The sequence below is a fragment of the Bombus pyrosoma genome, linkage group LG6, assembly GCF_014825855.1.
Source record: "Bombus pyrosoma isolate SC7728 linkage group LG6, ASM1482585v1, whole genome shotgun sequence".
NCBI lineage: Eukaryota > Metazoa > Arthropoda > Insecta > Hymenoptera > Apidae > Bombus > Bombus pyrosoma.
This window is the reverse complement of record NC_057775.1, coordinates 676,197-694,093: the sequence shown is the minus strand read 5'-3', so window position 1 is coordinate 694,093 and position 17,897 is coordinate 676,197. Positions and strand designations below refer to the sequence as shown.

Genomic DNA, 17,897 nt, shown 5'->3' with positions numbered 1-17,897 from the left:
TATCAATCATTTTAAAATGGCAATTCATGAAGGTTTCTAACATTTAATCGAGAAGTAAAGTAGTCCTATTTTTTTATTATGTTTTATTTTATCCCTGTAACTTTGTTTTAGTGGTCAAAATGTATTGAATCTGTTGAACCATCTATTGACGATGTAACTAATATTATTTTTAAGAAAGTTATAAACAATTGAGAGCTTTTATTAAAAATTCAACCATTTTGCAACAGCCTGATATTATGGACTCGTCATATTGTGTAGACCACACATTCGAATGGAAATTCAATGTGTTGGTAAACTCATTAAACTAATCAAAAAAAAAGGAGAAACTATGGAAATCGATTGTTAAGTGATGATATTAACTGATGCTACATGAACAGTTCTCGACGATTATTATCCACCCTTTACAATGTTGCAGTATGTCTAGTGACACGCGAAACATACGAAACGGTCAATTTTAGCCCATCGCGAACCTGGGAATCATCACTAGTCTGCGTTTATTCGTATAATTTAGCGTACTAGTAAAACGCGCGGGAAATACTCGCGCGACAGAACCAGTTCGTCCGCATCGAGCCTTAAGGTTACGAGGAGTGATCGATTGGCGCGCATTCTGACGTCGTAAAGGGAAGATGCACATGCACACGCGAACGCCTCTCGAATTGAGAAAGGGGATCTCCCAGAGAGAATGCAGAATAGCATTATGTAACTTGCGTACGATCGTTAAGTCTGATTTTATATGACGGATGCTACGAGTGAAAGTTGGACGAATTGAAGAAGAGAGTTGGGCGACGTAAAAAAAGCGATTTGACGTCACGTGAAAGCGGTACCTGTGTAATTATCAGGAAATCTGATATGAAAACGATAAGAAGAAAGATGTACACTGAAAGTTTAAGCACCACTGCCTATGCAATTTGAAACGGTAGATATATATTTATTTTACAACAAAAAATCGTATTCTAAATAAAAGTCTACCGTAAATTAATAATTAAACTTTAACAGTTAGTCTTTCGTAGAACCTCTACAACTCGAATAGTATTAACTATACGAACTCCCTTCAAGCCAATTGGTTGAACCTCCCTTATTCGAAAAACTCGATAAGACGAAACCTCGAAAAATCAAAGAATTTAGCTATTCCTGGAAATTCGAGATTCGATTATAGTTTTAATTTTCCCAAGCATCTCAACATCGTGGAGGACATCCTCGGCCATATTTAGCTTGGAGGCGCGTCTAAGGTATGCGTACCTCGAGCCTGGTATAATAAAGAAAATCCACGATGCAATAGCCGGAGCACAAAAGGACGAGAGAATAAATCAAAACGGCGTCGGTAATGCGCGGCTCGTCGACGCAAGAAAGGCTTTAAGGTATCAGAGTTTTATGCGGCATGAGAAATCGCTGATTTTCCCACGCGCGCAGTGGTACGCGCGCGCACAAGCGCTACCGGGACCGCAACGGAGGCGCAATCGCGTTTGCAAATGCGCCTTGAGGCCGTGTGCTCGCTCGTGCACTCGGGTGCCCGACGTTCGCGCTCGTTCCTTCTATCGGAAATATAATTGGCGCTTTGCAAATCCATTAACCGACCCCATGTGGCAGGTGGCGTTGCCGTATTACCGCCGCTGGGCCTGCTCGCTAGTAATTCATAGTTTCATGCTTTCCACTGCTTAAAGACTTAATGGAAGTTGCGCACGCATACGTTCCAAGTTGTGCGCGCATCACCATCGTTATCTGTTACGCGTCTGTAGAAAAACAACCGTGCTCCCGTCCGTGAAAGATATAGAAAGTGTTATAACGTTTGCATGCTGACCAGGCCTTGCAACTCGTCGAGATAATCTATTCCCGGCCGTGCACGAGGCTTGTTTTCAGGGACACGTGCCTGCTAAACGCCGCTATAACCTCTCTAGGAGTTTCAGTCGAATGGAAGAAGGAACAAGCGATGATTTATGAAGTTTGCTCGACGCTTTGGAAACAGGGTAGAAAAAGGTGCTATATAAATAGACGACTTCGAGGGATTCAAATATTATTTACCTGTTAGAACAACGTTGGAAATGGAAGATAATTATAAGCACACGGTGATGTGCGTAATTTGAGTACCATGAAGATACTTATGTCAAGGTACATTTACCGTAAAGAGTAGTTACAATAATAGAGTAAGGTAGGATTGTTTGAGTCAGCTAAGCCTCAACGGCTTAAAATTCAGTCTCTCCTCCCAAATATAAATAATTTAAAAATTTTTTATAGCTGAATTTGGATAATTACCAGACAAATTGCTTACTTAACTCAAACATCCTACAGATATCAATGACCCTAGCTTATCCTACTCTAAGGATATTTTTGAAAAGATTTCATAATCCTCCATCTATTTACAGTGATGTGTTAATGCGTTGAGCACATTTACTGGGAATTTTAATTCTAATGTCTTTTACAAAAGTCATTTCATTGTAATTCTTATAAATTAATGCCCAGTTATCAAAAACCCATTGTTTAAACAATTATATGCAACGTTTGACATATTAATGACAATAATTGTCTAATAGCTACATCTGATAACACTGAATAAAGCGTTATCGTGTAGTCATTTAAATTATGAATAGCTGAATATTCTACGCAGTAACGTTGCCGCTAGTGTCGAGATACGAAACAGATAACGTTAAAACTATAATAATGTTTACGTGGATTCATAGACCTGGCGCGGAGCCCGCGCAAGACGGCAAATAGCAAGGCACAAAGATCCGTTCGTCCGCAATGCGATATAAGACCATGGGTTGGGTTAGATAGAGGATGCATTTGAAGCTACCATTAAGCCCGTGATTGATAATGCCCGCAGACCCGTTCTGCACCATCGCGTCCGTTCGATCAAGGTCTCCCTGAGTATACCGATCGCGTAAAAAACAAAAAGCGCGTGGCGGCTGTGGCGCGCAACAACGCAAAATCACTGCAAAAAGCGAAAGAAGTGACATCGAGTGCACTGTCACCGACATTCCTCTTACAGCTCTATATCTGCCTTCTCTCCGGCAAGAAACGATGATTAACAACGAAATTTCACGATACATGCATAGTTTTAAGTTGGAAAAAATTAGCAACTGAATGTAATTGAATATTCATTGAAATTCATGGAATGTTGGTATTAAATTGAAAAAAATTCATGAATGGGAATTTCGTTATTCTTACAATTAAGTATGAAAGAGGCGTAAAATAGTTTACTTTGCTAAGTACGTACTTAGAGATAAAGAGCAGAATGTATGGCGTGTCAACGCATAAAAGAGATAAAAATAGCATCGTTGAAGCAGTATTCTTTTCATCGATGACGACGATGACGATGCAGCTGTTAACTAGCAAAATGCCATTATTTACCCAACCTTGACGATGAAAAGAGGGTAGGCAACTATAGCTCGGACTAAAATCTAGAAAACACGAGCGACAAAAAATGGCTTGTGGTGAAACGACAGTGACGGAGCATGTGCTCTATGAGAATCATCTTTCGTCGGCGAAGATCAGAGCGTCCAACCTTGCTTGGGAAAAACGCTAAACGAGGTATTTGCACGATGAGTCGACGAATCTTATACACGATGCACCCTTTGTTTTGCTTCGAAAAATCTATGAACGTGACGAGCCGTGTCAGGTATTTATCCTATTTTGCGAAATGGATGTGCATTTCATTAATTTTTTAACCTACTCTATTATACTGATATTACAGAGGAAAAAATCGGCTGAAGTGTTCACATACTTATGAACGGTAGCGTATGTCTGTCTTACTAACATTACCAGCCTTAGTAACATTATAAATATTCCCTATTTTGTGATAGAAAGGTGATTCCTTAAAATTTAATATTTCACGCACAATTATCCACATCAAGAAGATTATAAAGCTAAAGGGATAGAGACTGGTTGAAGAAGTTCGTTGCATGGATTTCTCCGTAACGGGGAAACGTAGCTTCCCCAAGAATAAGCCATCAGAAATTGCGCGAAAAGCATTATGACCGGTGCCAAGTTTCGTGTGGCACGCGAGAGATTACTTTCTAGAGCTCTCCGGCATACCTTCCAGTTGGAAGGTTTCCTCTAGCTCTAGGAAACGTCCGGATATGATAATAAGCGATGCTCGCGCCAACGTTCTACGTTGAGCACGATTCGAACCCTCGGGGCTACGTACTGGGTTCGCATCAACAGCTCTCGGAGAACCAATCCTCTTCCCTGAAGTCGCTGTCACGACCACCTGGAACGTCTCTGTTCCGTGGATGGTCTTTTAAATCCCTAGCATCTTTCCAACAGTCACGCCTCCTCAGTTTGTTTCGCGTGCTTTCCAACAACATTCACAGTGTTCCCATGTTCTCCATAAAACAGCTATTTCTCACAAAGAAACTTCGACTCTGGTGGAATATCAATGACAAATTCATATGAAGATGGTAAAATTGGCTTTTAATGGTGACCAGTGATTGCCACATCTGCAGATTTCCTTTTGTAAAAGCTATAATTGTTGTAACGTCCTCCTTAGTTGAACTACTCATCTAGCGTATTCTCATCTTTTAAGAAATGTTAAATATATATATAGGGTATAACTGTTTGCTAGAAATTTGAAATTTTCTTAGATCTGTGATAAATAAGATTAGCATTATTCTAAACTACGCTGGAATAGAACTAGAGAACTCCAGTTTCTCCTAAAAAGACATACATTTTTTCGCATCGAGCAATATTTCTAAGTGTAAATAGTAGACTTACAATACGCTTGTAGCGATACACGTGATACACGCGAGAGCCCAAGAGATCCGCTTGTCCACATAATTAAGTAAAAACTACGACGCGAAGGTAGGTCGCAAACGCGTCTTCACGTAGTAAACTCTTCAATTGCGCAAATATCTCGGAGCCTCGATGGAAGAAATTAGCATAATGCCGGGAAGCATTAGGCTCGTGAGCGCAAATTGTGCGGCGGGCATCGGCTCAAAGAAATACACAAGGGAATAAGGAGGAAGAGACAGGCTTATGTAGAGGGTGGAACATGGAGCAAGGAGAAGAAACTAAAGAAAAACAAGAAAAAAAAAAATAACAAGAAAAATCAGGAGCACGTCGTTTATTTTTATATGCATGAAAAGTCATCAGTAGTTGGCTGGTTGAAACATGAATAGGATCTGTCCACCGGAGAATGACTTGAGCAAACTGTCGCTAATCGTTACTGCCTGTGTGCGAAACGCGTCGTTTTTGCTTCTGATTCGCGTCTTGTTACCACGTTCAGGTAATTTACCACAGAAGCTCATATCAGGCGCCTTCGTGGGTTCCATGGAAGAAATCCAAGGAGTTGTACTATCCATGTAATCGTATTTATGGCAATACGTGATTACATTTCTTTTAACCGGAGGCAAGAAAGATAAAGGATATGCCTCCGTCATTTTTTCTTTTTTGTAGCGTTGGGATGCGCTATCTTATTAGCACTGTAAAGAAGGCGTGTAACCAGCGAAACAAAAAAGGATCGATAAAAGCGATCTTCGTTTTGTTCTTTTTAAACTGGAATGCATATATCATTTGTACATCCTGTTTAAATAACAAAGGGAAAGGAATATTTGCTCGTAATCGGTAAAAATTACCTTCACCTTCTTCTTTTTAAACCTGAATGCGTATATCATTTGTACATCCTGTTTCAATAACAAAGGGAAAGGAAAATTTACTCGTAATCGGTAAAAATTATCTTCAATTTCTTTTTTATAAATTGTAATACATACACATATCATTTTTGTATCCTGTTTAAATGACAAAGGAGAAAGGAAAATTTGCTCCTTTTCTCTGCTACCATATTGGTACTATTCCACCAGAGAACATAGCGAGAATAATTCCACTCATCTTAATAATGATACTTGATCGACGATATGACGTTAGAATCGAAAGAGAGTTCTCTAGCTCACCGTGAAAACCGAGAGCTCGTTACGCGATGACGACACATCGGAGATCCATCGAAAGTCCATCCCGTCTGAACGTGAAAGTGTTGCAAGAAAAGCAGGTTATTACAGGTAGTTACAGGTGGTTACAGGTAGTTGAAGTACCGCCAGCTCTCCTTCGCACTTCCTAAAGGCCGTTCCCCGGCCTACGAGAACGATCTCGACCGCACACTCGTGTGCTCCTTCCTTTCCCGTGACGCAATATATCGTGTCTTTCAAAGCAATTCCTGTGGTTCGAGACACCAATATGGACACGCGCGTATACACACAGAGAAAGAGAAAGAAAGAGAGGAGGAGACAGGTATACGTTTTCGTGCGGTGTAACTGACCTGTCTCGAAGAAACATAAGTTGCGCCGCGCGGCGACCGCAGACCTGTCCATTTCGTTCTTTTCCCTTTCTTTTCTCGTTTCGTTGCCCTTTGCAATCGGAATGCCAAGCCGGCCAGCTGCAACGAAAGTAAATGCGCCGGGGAAGACATTGAATTAGCGCGATATATCGTGCACGGTTTATCTCCTCCCGTGGCTTTCCTGACCGCCGGACAAATTCTTTGATAGACTGTGCGCCAGCCGTCTACGCGATTAAAATTACCACATTCGCCAGCTTTACGACTGCGCGTAATTAAAAACTTACATTTTCATGGCTTTCCAACGTCTATCTACGGTCTTTCTTCGTAGATCATTTGATTGATGACATACGTTTCGGGGAATGAGGTTATATCTAGTGACTTTTACAGTGTAGAATTACATATAGGGATATTAGTTGTTTTATAGGTGCAGCCAAGTCACTTAGCATTTATGGTAGAACATGTTTTAATTAAAGAGATACCCTGTGTTAAGAGAAACATAAAAGTTTTCTTACGTTATAATATAATTTATTACGAATCAACTACTTGTTAAGAATTATTATAACATACCTTTAATCTTCTTCTTTCTAATCGTTCTTTTCCTTTTTTCTTTTTTCACGTGGTGCTCGTGATATCTGTTCACTTCCCATTTCAAGGTTTACGTTCTTACAAAACCTACTTATCAATACGAGCGAATTATTCGCAAAAATCCACAAACTAATTAACCTCTAAACCATTACTAAACAATATTGCGCAATCAGAATATAAGTTAGATTCTGCCTCCCTTAATTCCGCCATCCATATACAGCGCATTCATCAATTATCTTCCCGAAAAGCCGGCAACTTCCGGAAGTTCGTGCAAACTCCGAGCAATATTCAACCTCCAACCTTTCTAGCGGTTCATTACCTCCTCGATATTCTTGGAATTAATCACGCCGCGGCCTCGTTAATCATACGCCGATGATAACGCCGGGAAGAAAAGTGTTCCGAAGGAAACGAGCGGCGTAACCTGTCCCCTTCTCGTCCAGAAACACTTTCTCCCACAATGAAAAGAAGCGAGACGTAAATCCTGCCGGTATCCTCGACTGTCGATCTCTCGCGCGTGCAAAACGAGCAAGCGTAACACGATACCTCAGCGTGCGAAATAATCACAACAGTTAACAGACTGGAGTACTCTCTCTGTAATTTTCGTGACTCAGTCTCGCCCCGAATCTTTTATAATTATGATACACAATTTATATTCTTATGAATACAGCTAAAAAAGATGGTTTCTATGTCAGTAGGTTTACGAGCCACGTCATTTTTTTTTCATTTTCACGAGGAAAAGTACACGAACCGTTTACATTTCTCTTCTAACATTTGTACTGATTTTTATCTATTTAACAAGACGAATATACAGGGTGGTTGGTAACTGGTGGTACAAGCGGAAAGGGGGTGATTCTACGCGAAAAAAGAAGTCGAAAATATAGAATAAAAATTTTTCGTTTGAGGCTTTGTTTTCGAGAAAATCGACTTTGAATTTTCGCTCGGTACGCGTGCACTTTATCACGTCTGGGCTGGCATAATCGGACATCTAATTATTGGGCCATATTTTTTCGAAGAAAATGTAACGTCAGCAGCATATTTCGATTTCTTATAAAACAAACTACCGGAATTATTAGAAGATGTACCGCTGAGAACTAGAGGAAATTCATTTTCTTCGAAATTTTCTAGTTTTGAAGTTTTCTATGTGGTATACCTGTCTCTACGGATACGCGTCAATTTGACGCAATCGTAAAGTAAGTATTGCCGCAGTAATAGATATAAACGCGATAAAAGAGTTAGTTCCTGAAAAAAGTAAACATAAACAATGCAGTGACGATACTTCGAACTCGATTTCTCCTACGTCCTACGTATTTACGTTGGAAAATCCTTATGCAGAAAATCCTTTAGAAGAAAAAAGAAAACTCGATGTATGAATTACAGTCGTAGTATGAAGACGTTTTTTAAGTTTCGGTTATTATTAGTCCGTGCACTCAAGAAGAAAATAATAGTGCATTTTGAGTATCAGTAATATTATTGTGAAGTTGTAAATTATTGTGAATTTATTATTGCAAAATTCAGCTTTTCACTGTTTTGACAAATAGCCCTTGTCATTTATGCGTTCGAATATGTCTAGAAGAGAAGATAACATATTGCAAAAATAGTCGATGTAAGTGAGGAGTGCTCTAGCACAAGGTACGAAGAGAATGAAAATAAGTCATTTCAAAACAAGGATGAATTTGAGATTCTCGAATCAGATGAAAGCGAAAAACAGAGGAATCGTCGGATAGCGAAGAGGAAGATTTCCGGAATTTTTGTCATAGCAGGAAAAGGATGCGAATCTGAGTCCAAGAATGACACAAACATTCCCAGATCGTCCGAAAATTTGAATGCAGTTCGTGATACAGAAATTGCGGTCGATGGAACAACTTGGAAGAAATTGGAAATGGACGGTTCTAGTGTTAGACGATCTACCCACCCAATATTTATTAATTAATTAAATATTTATTAATTAATTCGCTAGTCTTACTGATTGCACAAGAAGGAATGTGGTGACAGGTAGTGTAAACAGTGTCTTCTACTTGATAATCAACGGAAACATGTTGGAACATATAAAATCTTGTACCGAAGCAGAGGTATGTCGCGTTTTAAGAAATGATTGGACAATTTCAATTACCGAGTTACTTGCTTTTATTGCAATTTTGTATGCTCGGGGAGCATATGAAACAAAATCACTAAAAGCTTGTTATTTATGGTCCAAGAAATGTGGACCTGCTTTCTTCTCGATCACAATGCTTAAAGATCAATTTATGCAAATTCTTCGATTCATACGACTCGATAATAGAACAGAAGGATCCGAACGTTTACGTACAGACAAAATTGAGTATACGTGTAAAAGATGCGCGGAATAAATGTAATGTTATACAATGCTGAATATTATAAATTTTATATAAATATATACCTCATAATTTCATTCATAAGTTTTATTTATGTTGTTTTTAAGTCCTCTTACTTTGAATGTTTTACATTTATTTATCACAAATGCATATAATCCGCAGTCACTTTATAGTCAATGATATCTCCTCGTAACGCTATGTACGACTATTTCCTAAAACTATGAGTAGTTATCATTACGAAATCATTATAGCAGATGGTTTAAAACTTTTACATAGTACGTAGTATATATTATACATAGGTCGACCTAGCCTATTCTCAATATAATTTCACTTGAATATTAAAAATATTTCACTTATTGATCCCGAACCAACCAAACCTCTATTCCATTACTATGACTGGACTACGTATATTGATACAAATCCGTATTTCTCTGAATATAATTAAAAATATGGAACTCTCACTTTGTACGTTTTTGCACCCGCGAATGTCGCATTAACAAAAAAGCTCGCAGTGCCAAATCTAGCCAAATCGATGACAAATAGGCTTTGCAAGAACATAGACTTTGAAATGGAAAGTGACTTTATCTGATAGTAAAATAATAATTTCCAAAACGCAAGACCAGTTACCCTTCGACATTTACAAACACAATGCTCAAGATCTGTGAAATAAATGTGAAATGGCTAAAAATCGGCCCGGTATCCCTGTAGTCGGTAAATCTGAATCTCATTGAACGATCGTTACTGAACGATTGCGCGGGACGGAGAGGGATAATTATGGAAGCATGAATATTTATGGAAACTCGTGCACCGTGTAATCTTTATGAGACACAACGGCCGCAGGACGTCGTCGGTGATGGCTCGGCACGGTTTACTTTGTCGGCATGCACTCGCCGAACTCAATTACCCGGGCTTGAAGGGATAGAAACGTAGGAGGTGAGGCATGGGGGGTTAAGGAGGAGGAGAGATGTCCAGGTGGAACTACGCGGTCGAAGAAGCGATCGATCGTACGGTTAAGTGGCTACCACGGGGCCCTGCGTTATCTACCCGCTGACAAAAGGACGCGCGATCTACACACAGTTGGGGAAATACGATCTACCTGCTGGTTGAACGGAGGCGCGTGGCTTTTTACGATAATTAACGTGAACCGAGGTTGCCAAGGATCGCGCAGGAGATGCCGTCGTTCGTACTGCTGGGCCGCTGGAACGTGGCTGTTGAATGAAAATTGAGATATCAGTGTGCACCAGTGTTAATGTGCACGCGGCTTTTTCTTTCGTCAAAGTGAAGTGGAATGCGGATTATTTTTTCTTTTTTTCTTTTTTAGGCAGATAAATGGGTATTTGTGATCGGATTACTAGGATTGGTAGTACGAAGGTCAATAAGAGGTTGAATATTCATGGGATTAATTGGTTGTATATTGTACGTTTTGATTTGCTATTAGCAATTTTTTTGTGTATCGAATAAATTTTGAGATGTGCCATCGGAATTTAGGTATATGCAAAAAGGAGATAAAATGAAAAAAATATAGTTTTGCTATACTATGTTCTCTTTTCTATTCCATACATTTATCATTTGCACAGAATAAATGTGACTTTCGGAACAATAACTTTCAAATTTGCAAAATGTATAGTTTAGCCACAGAAGTATCGAGATCAATTCCAATATTTGTCTACTACAAAGGTACACTCGATGAATCAACTGAAAGAAGAAGAAAAAGGAATGTATACACTCTGTCTGAGTGGTTCAAGTCGGCTGACGAAGTTTTTTCGCTTGTAAGACAGAACAACATGTGACAAAAAGCAAATATTTATTCTATAGTCTTTCACCCGCATTTCCAAATATTTTTGAGAGTCGCAAACATTAATACATTTGCTTCTTCCTAAACATACAAAGTCAAAACTTGACAATATTTTATCTTCTTTAAACTGTTAACCGGGACGTCCTTTAATGTTTCGTCCATAAAAGCTTCGATAATTATGAAATTAGAAATTAATAAATTTCCCAAATACATATAAATGTAAAAGGTTTGCAATACCTAATAAGAGTTTACTACCTATAAAAAAAGCAGGAGATTTTTAAATAAAAAAATTATATATTATTTGAATGACGAATTATATCCCCGGAAAATTATGGGTAATAAAAACAGCAAAGCTAATGATCATTGGAATAGCGTTCTGTACGAACAAAGAAATAGAATATCGGAAGCCAATGACCGCGTAGTTTTCTCGCTATTTTAAGTGGATAGGGTAACGTAATATCACTTTTCCTTGGAAATAAAGCGTTACAGGTTATTGTAAACTGTAACGTAACCAAGCATGCCTCTCGATTACTTTGCTAGCCACGATTGCGATACTATTGTTACGCTTGCCTATGCGCTAATTGGCACAGACGTTACGCGATTCGTTTTACTAATTAGCGGGCCGCTTGGAATGCCGATCGTCTACTCGCTATCTCATTCAATTTACGTCATTCAAACCTATAGGAATATCACATTCCGATAGGAAGCATGAAAATTGACTTTAAATATAGTAACATCGTCGTTAATTTCACTCGTACGTTGAAATATATGAAAATATCTATAGCCTCAATATATGTCATATCTAATCCTATCTGTTGAAGGTCACCACTTTTAAGAAAACTCTACATCTGGTCTTTTTAGCTTTCTAAAGCACTGAAGCCATCGACTGCGTATAGACAAAAGACTGCGACGAAGGCAGACTATAAACAGTCGACAGGCGACGTTGGCTTCGGGGTTTTTCAGTTATAGAGTAACACTGCTAGCGTTACTCTGCTAGGATCTGGACCAGCTCAAATTATTATTTCATTCTTGTACTTTTCACTTCTGTATTTAAAATATATTTTTCTACCTTATAATTTATCCGCGCGACTCTCTCTTTATACATCTAATAACCTCAACACTATCAATCATATGTTATTCGAAATTGCTAAATCTCTAAAAACTGATCCAACTAGATCCTCGAATGTGATGAATATATTTATCATTGTTCGGTCATTGAATCTTAAATTTTCATTCCCATTAAATATCCATGAAATCTTTAATATGATATTTAATTCATCGGATATTATATTTCCTATTTCTACTAAATTTCCATAAAAGTTCACTGAAATTTAAGGTAACCATTTTCACTATGTTTTCGATATATGTAATAGTTATATATCTAATCTATAATAATCTGAATCATCTTTGAAATCGTTGAACTCGGATATGATCATTTCCATTAGATTTGTACTTTCATAAAATCATATCACTTCACGCACGACTATCATAAAAGTCACTAAATCCCTGCCTCCACTAAATTGTCGCTCCGTATAAAATCGCTAAATCTCAGCAGCTGCTCGTATCAAGTACATTCCAAATTGTAAAAAATGTACTCGTTTCTTGCGTCAAACGCGAATCGTGGCTGGCATAGCAGTTTCATGGCTTTTGTACGAGGTGCACGTTGTCTCTGCGCGAGCATCTGATATAATTTTTCAAAGGTACCCAGCTCTTCATAAATACGCGATACCGAAGCGTTTCCTGGAAATCTTCATACGACACTCCGAAGCAAAGCGTTCGTCTTTAATATGCGTATCATATACGTGAATGCTCCTCGTAAAATAAACTAGGACAACAACTTACCTGCGGTTACTGCGTGCACGTGTTTGCTGGATGCTAAAGACGTATGAAAGGCATTATTGCGAACGCACGTCCCGCCATCGTCGGCTCCGTACATCGTTCTTTCTCATTTTCTCGCTCCAAGAACAGATTTACATCGAGCTCCGGAGATTAACTATCGGAAAGATTATACGAAATAAATAAACGTGGAAATGTTTCCACTGTTTCCAATGATCGACCTTATTTCTTTACATTTTTTATCGTTTATTATATTTTCACCTGCTAACTGGGTTATGCTTTAAATAAAAGTTTCTCCAATAACGGAATTACACATACATGCATTTTAAACCTAACAAATATAATTATAATTTATTTTTCGCATAAATGCAATTCAATTCTATTCATAAATGCGATTTTATTCTATCAAAATCAAACAAGTCTCCATGTATTACGTACTTTAAAACGGTAATATACTTATGCGTCCCATTTAAGCTCGATAATACGATACAGTGCAATGTCAACAAGAGCTGTTCAGCAAATAGGGGCTATTATCGATTAGACGCGAATGATAATTCCCGATTATCTCCCTTTCGCTTGAGGAACGCGTACCTCGCACCTATCATCTCCATACCACGTCTTTTCTCCAACAAACGCTGTAAGTTGACGGTGCATTGTTCCCATGCCGATGCATCGTACGTTAGCCGAGTATCGATACGGGATATGCTTCACAGCCAATTATTATTGCCATTTAGATAAGGAACGCAGTTAGTTAAGCCTGAAGATCCTCTAACGATCATCGTGCGGCGTTTGTATCTTTCTCGTAGAGTGCACCGATGCAAAGCCGGGTCCGATGATTTTTTTACTCTTTTTGGGAACGTAGATGAACATACACGTGAGTTCGAGTGTTAATGTCAAACGTGAGGCGAAATGGGAAGAGTGAACGTGTCAAAATGCACGTTGAAGATTATGAAAGATTTAGAAAGCATCGATTAAATGATATTTAGATGTTCTGTGAGATTGAAATATCAATGGATGTATAATTATGCTGGTAGAATTTCAGTTTGAAAGACGATGTGTGTATTTGTTCCTTAAAATTCTTTTGCGTTAGAGTAGAAAGGAACACGTAAGAAGACACATCAATTATTCAATTAAATCAAATGATTTAAACAAATTTAATGCTTTCAATATGTAGATAAAATATTTTTTTTAATGTGAACTTGGAATACAAATAGCAAACATTTTTTCCAGCACCTCTCATTGCGAACTATAGCAGCTATCCTGATCTTCAACATCGATTCAATATCAATCATATCTAAAATATAGCATTGTACGTTATAATGTATTACGTAATATAAAATTACATTGTAACATTGTATAAACTAAACATCTGATTGAATCGTTGTATTAACTCAACTTGCAACAAAGAATAATTAATTTAAAAAGACAGAATTGGACAAAATGTATATCCAAACGAACTTGTTAGACATCTCTAAAACCATGCTCATACATTGCAATACCTTTATGACATTCTTATTTATACGACAATTCGAAAGAAGCGTTTTAAAATTCGCAAAGAAATCCTCGTAAGTCATTTCAACGACATTGTAACTTACTATGCCATTATTCGCGAAAACGGTACACCTTCGATTTGTAACGTCTCAGACCAACTGAAGATGAGCCAGTGTTATCAAACTAAGGCCAGGTTGATAGCGGCATAAGTAATAATTCTTTTTTCTGGCGCAAAACTTACGGAATTGTAAATATACCGTTTTACACGATAAAAATAGGAACATACTGTAGACCTTTTGTTCGATAAAAGCAAATTTGAAATATTTCGAGTTGTTCCACTATCAAAGCAAAGCAATGATTTATTCTTCTGAAAGGAGATAAAGTACATAAGTTTCTTTACTCGTGGAATAGAAAAACTATTTTCCATAATATTCCATTCTCCGTTCTTCTCAATAAATCACTTACAACCCAATAGGAAAAAGGTAATTCCATGATCAATGATTTCGCGTTTTCAATCGCCTCACGATGATCGAGCGCGCGAGTGCTGCCCTCTATCGATTCTGTCCCTTTGTTTTCCTCGTCCTCGAAAACTGCGAGCTCTCCCCTTGGTGGCCACTGACCGTAGCGAGAGAGAAGAGATATCGTTATGTATATCGTTGGTGAAGATCTACGATGCAAATGGGCCGCGTGCGAGAGCGCGGCGAAGCCAGGAGTCGCCGCTTTGAATCTTAATAAGACTTCACTTTCTGGTCTCGTTGATTACGGAATTAAACAAGAGTCCTGTTGGCCGGCAAGGAGGAAAGTTTAGCGGTTTCTCACAGTTACCGAGTGGAAACCGTGATCGAAAAGCGCACGAGGCAATTCAACCGCCGCAACCCAATTCAATCTAATCGCCGACACCTTGTGGCCGATTGCGCCATCGGAAACGGCGCGTCGAATGATGAGTATTCGTCACCGGTGCACGGAGAGTATCTCCTGACGAATACGTGTAATAAGACGAGGAATTGTTACGCGATTTGCACGAAAGTTACGTAAGCCTTGAAATAAATACCATTTCTCGACCTGTGCGTCTCTTTAATGGTCCCAAACGCTTCTCAATCTTGTCAGGAGAGCCTGCTAGTCGAGAAATGGTGCAGCACAATGTCGTCAACGTGTAATGACGCATGGTCGAAATGTCCCATTAGCTGGGAAAACGATTTGCCATGTTCTTCTGCTAGTGAATATGATTGCAGTAGAACTGAAACTTTACTATTTGCGCTATTTGGAATTTATTTTCTCAATTGCATGATTCTGTTCTTCTCTCTGTATTTTTCGACTCGCAATGAATGTTTGAAGGAGAAACTGGAAAGATATGGAGATAACTATGAAATTTGGATCTATGTTTGAATAAGTACATGTATAAGAAAATGCAGGTTTGAGCTAGGCTTGTGTCGTTATATCAGATAAATTATAAGATTCAGTCGAACGATGTATGTTTTTTCATAATTGATTCTCTAGTCGATAGGTATGTGAATTGTTGAAATTTCATATAAGTCGGTACGCAATGCACGTGTTAATTTGTGATTTATACATATTACGCTAGTTGACTTAAAATCACATATTTTTTTTACAAAAGAAATTTTGTATTTTCTCCATATCTTGCTTCTTCCATAGCTCACAAAAAAATGCAACTAGCATCTTTAATTTTTGTTCAATACATTTCAACAAAATATTCATTATATTGTAATTGCTGTAAGTATATTTGTAATTACATGTATCATAGCAGAACTGTGTTTAATGAAATTATGAAGTTGGCACATGGTAATGGAGGAACCTCGATAAAGGCTATTTCTGTAGAACTCGTTTAATATTCATTTAATAGTAAGTTCATATATAAACGATTATTTATAATACCGAGTCCACTGTGCTGCGAGTCTCGTCTCTGATTAATAGAATGCATTATTATCTAGAATTCGATCTTAGAATTCGGCAAGTACCTCTTTTATTATGAGCTCCTCGGTTTTATGATTTAATTAGCCTATAATTTTACTTATGCAACCTACAGTATCCTAATATACATGACACTGGTTTAAATTAAAAATGGTAAAACAAATATACTAGATAGAATAACATATTCTCTATTACTCGTAAAATTACTAAATTGCAACAATTGATAATACTTATCAGAGTAACTTTATATTCACGACACTGAACACAAATCCTCCATCAAAAGGGATGATCAGAGGAATCTTTGCTGAGCGATGAACGACGATTCACCAGAATGAAAAATATCCCGATACAATCTCGTAGAACGACGAGCAGTGCAAGCTTAGAAAAATGTCGCATCCGTTTCATGGCACTTTTATCTTTTTCCAGTTGTCACGAACACGTGACGCTATCTCGGATCGCGAAATGGCTGTGGGGACTATGATGTATCGGCAATTCGAGGAGAGCCAAATGAATATACTCGAACGACACTCCGAATCACCCAGGCAGCATGAATGAAGCTACGCCACGGAGATATCATCTTAACGATTCGTATCCATCAGAGCCGATGCCAATTCTAGAATCCTGCTACCATCGTTGATTTCGCGACGGTATAAAAAAATCTGCCGTTTAAAATAAGCCAATACGAACGATCCCACTAGCTGTGCGTGTTCCAGTAACTATGACTGTGGCTGTGGCTGTGTTGAAACCACTTTCTCGATCGAACGACAGCTATAGAAAGAGCCAGCCCCTGTTCCAAGAGTCGTCTGGTGTGCTCTAAGTCAAGTGCTCGATTTGCTCGAGTTCAGCGACCCGTAAGCATTTCAATCGACCGACAACATCTCATCCACGGAAGCTAGCCACGCATACGCGGAAAGTCAATTAGAGAAACATGCGTGAAGTTCAAAGAGGAAATGAGATGGAAGAGAGCACCTCCTCCGAAGGAGATGCGTTTTTATAGTATAGAAGGACGTGAGTGTTTATAGTAGTGGTAAAAAATTTGGAACTACTTGCATGGTTGTTACGATACCAAATGTGCTTTTTATTTTTCCAAGTGGGAACGAATGTCGTGCTAAGTGTCATAAGTTACACACATAACATTAAAGATACTTTAATTCCGAATGAAACATCAATTTAATTTTTGTTTCTGATCTTATCTCGGGGAGCCATATACAGTTGGTAAATTTCTGTTTACATGAATATATTTATTATCATTATGATATCTCCCTTTAATTTACACTGTTTAGATAAAAATATGTTTAGTATGACATTAAAACACTTAAATCGTTAAACGCAAATTATGCACAAACTAAAATACATGTACAAACTACAAAACTTTTTCACAACGATATATTTAGATGTACCTTATACGTACCTTGACATGTAAATCCCACATAGACGATCACGAGGTGTACAGTGCACACAATGTAGTATCGCAAAGTCGCTGTCCCTTGCAAGCCAACTCGCGTGCACTGCTATCTCGATAATAGAATGATCTATCTGCAACGAGCGGCAACAATAAGCGAGCAAGATATTATTCCGATACACCAGGACGGACTGTATCTCAAGCACGCTGGTACTTGATCTGGGAGCAACCAGTACCTAACCCAACAAATAACAATACAGTATTGCC

At 38.4% G+C, this 17,897-nt stretch overlaps 2 protein-coding genes and 1 long non-coding RNA gene across 5 annotated transcripts in view; 2 read left to right on the top strand and 1 right to left on the bottom strand.

The window, feature by feature from the left end:
- The window catches only part of LOC122568262, a 158,309-nt gene that overhangs the window by 124,373 nt on the left and 16,039 nt on the right, over positions 1-17,897 (top strand). The window contains exon 4 of one of the 4 annotated variants that reach the window (XM_043727814.1): positions 16,655-17,382. The exons of the other annotated variants lie outside the window; for them this stretch is intronic. Coding sequence (XP_043583749.1) covers positions 16,655-16,783 — 129 coding nt within the window. The 3' untranslated portion in view covers positions 16,784-17,382. Of the gene's footprint in view, positions 1-16,654; positions 17,383-17,897 lie in introns of those variants that run through there. 4 annotated transcript variants of the gene reach the window in all.
- Positions 1-17,897, bottom strand: part of LOC122568269 — a 292,044-nt gene that overhangs the window by 264,121 nt on the left and 10,026 nt on the right.
- LOC122568272 lies at positions 1,571-11,819 on the top strand. Its single transcript, XR_006317031.1, has 3 exons — positions 1,571-2,106; positions 2,361-3,613; positions 3,689-11,819. It is a non-coding gene; the product is annotated as an uncharacterized LOC122568272 (long non-coding RNA).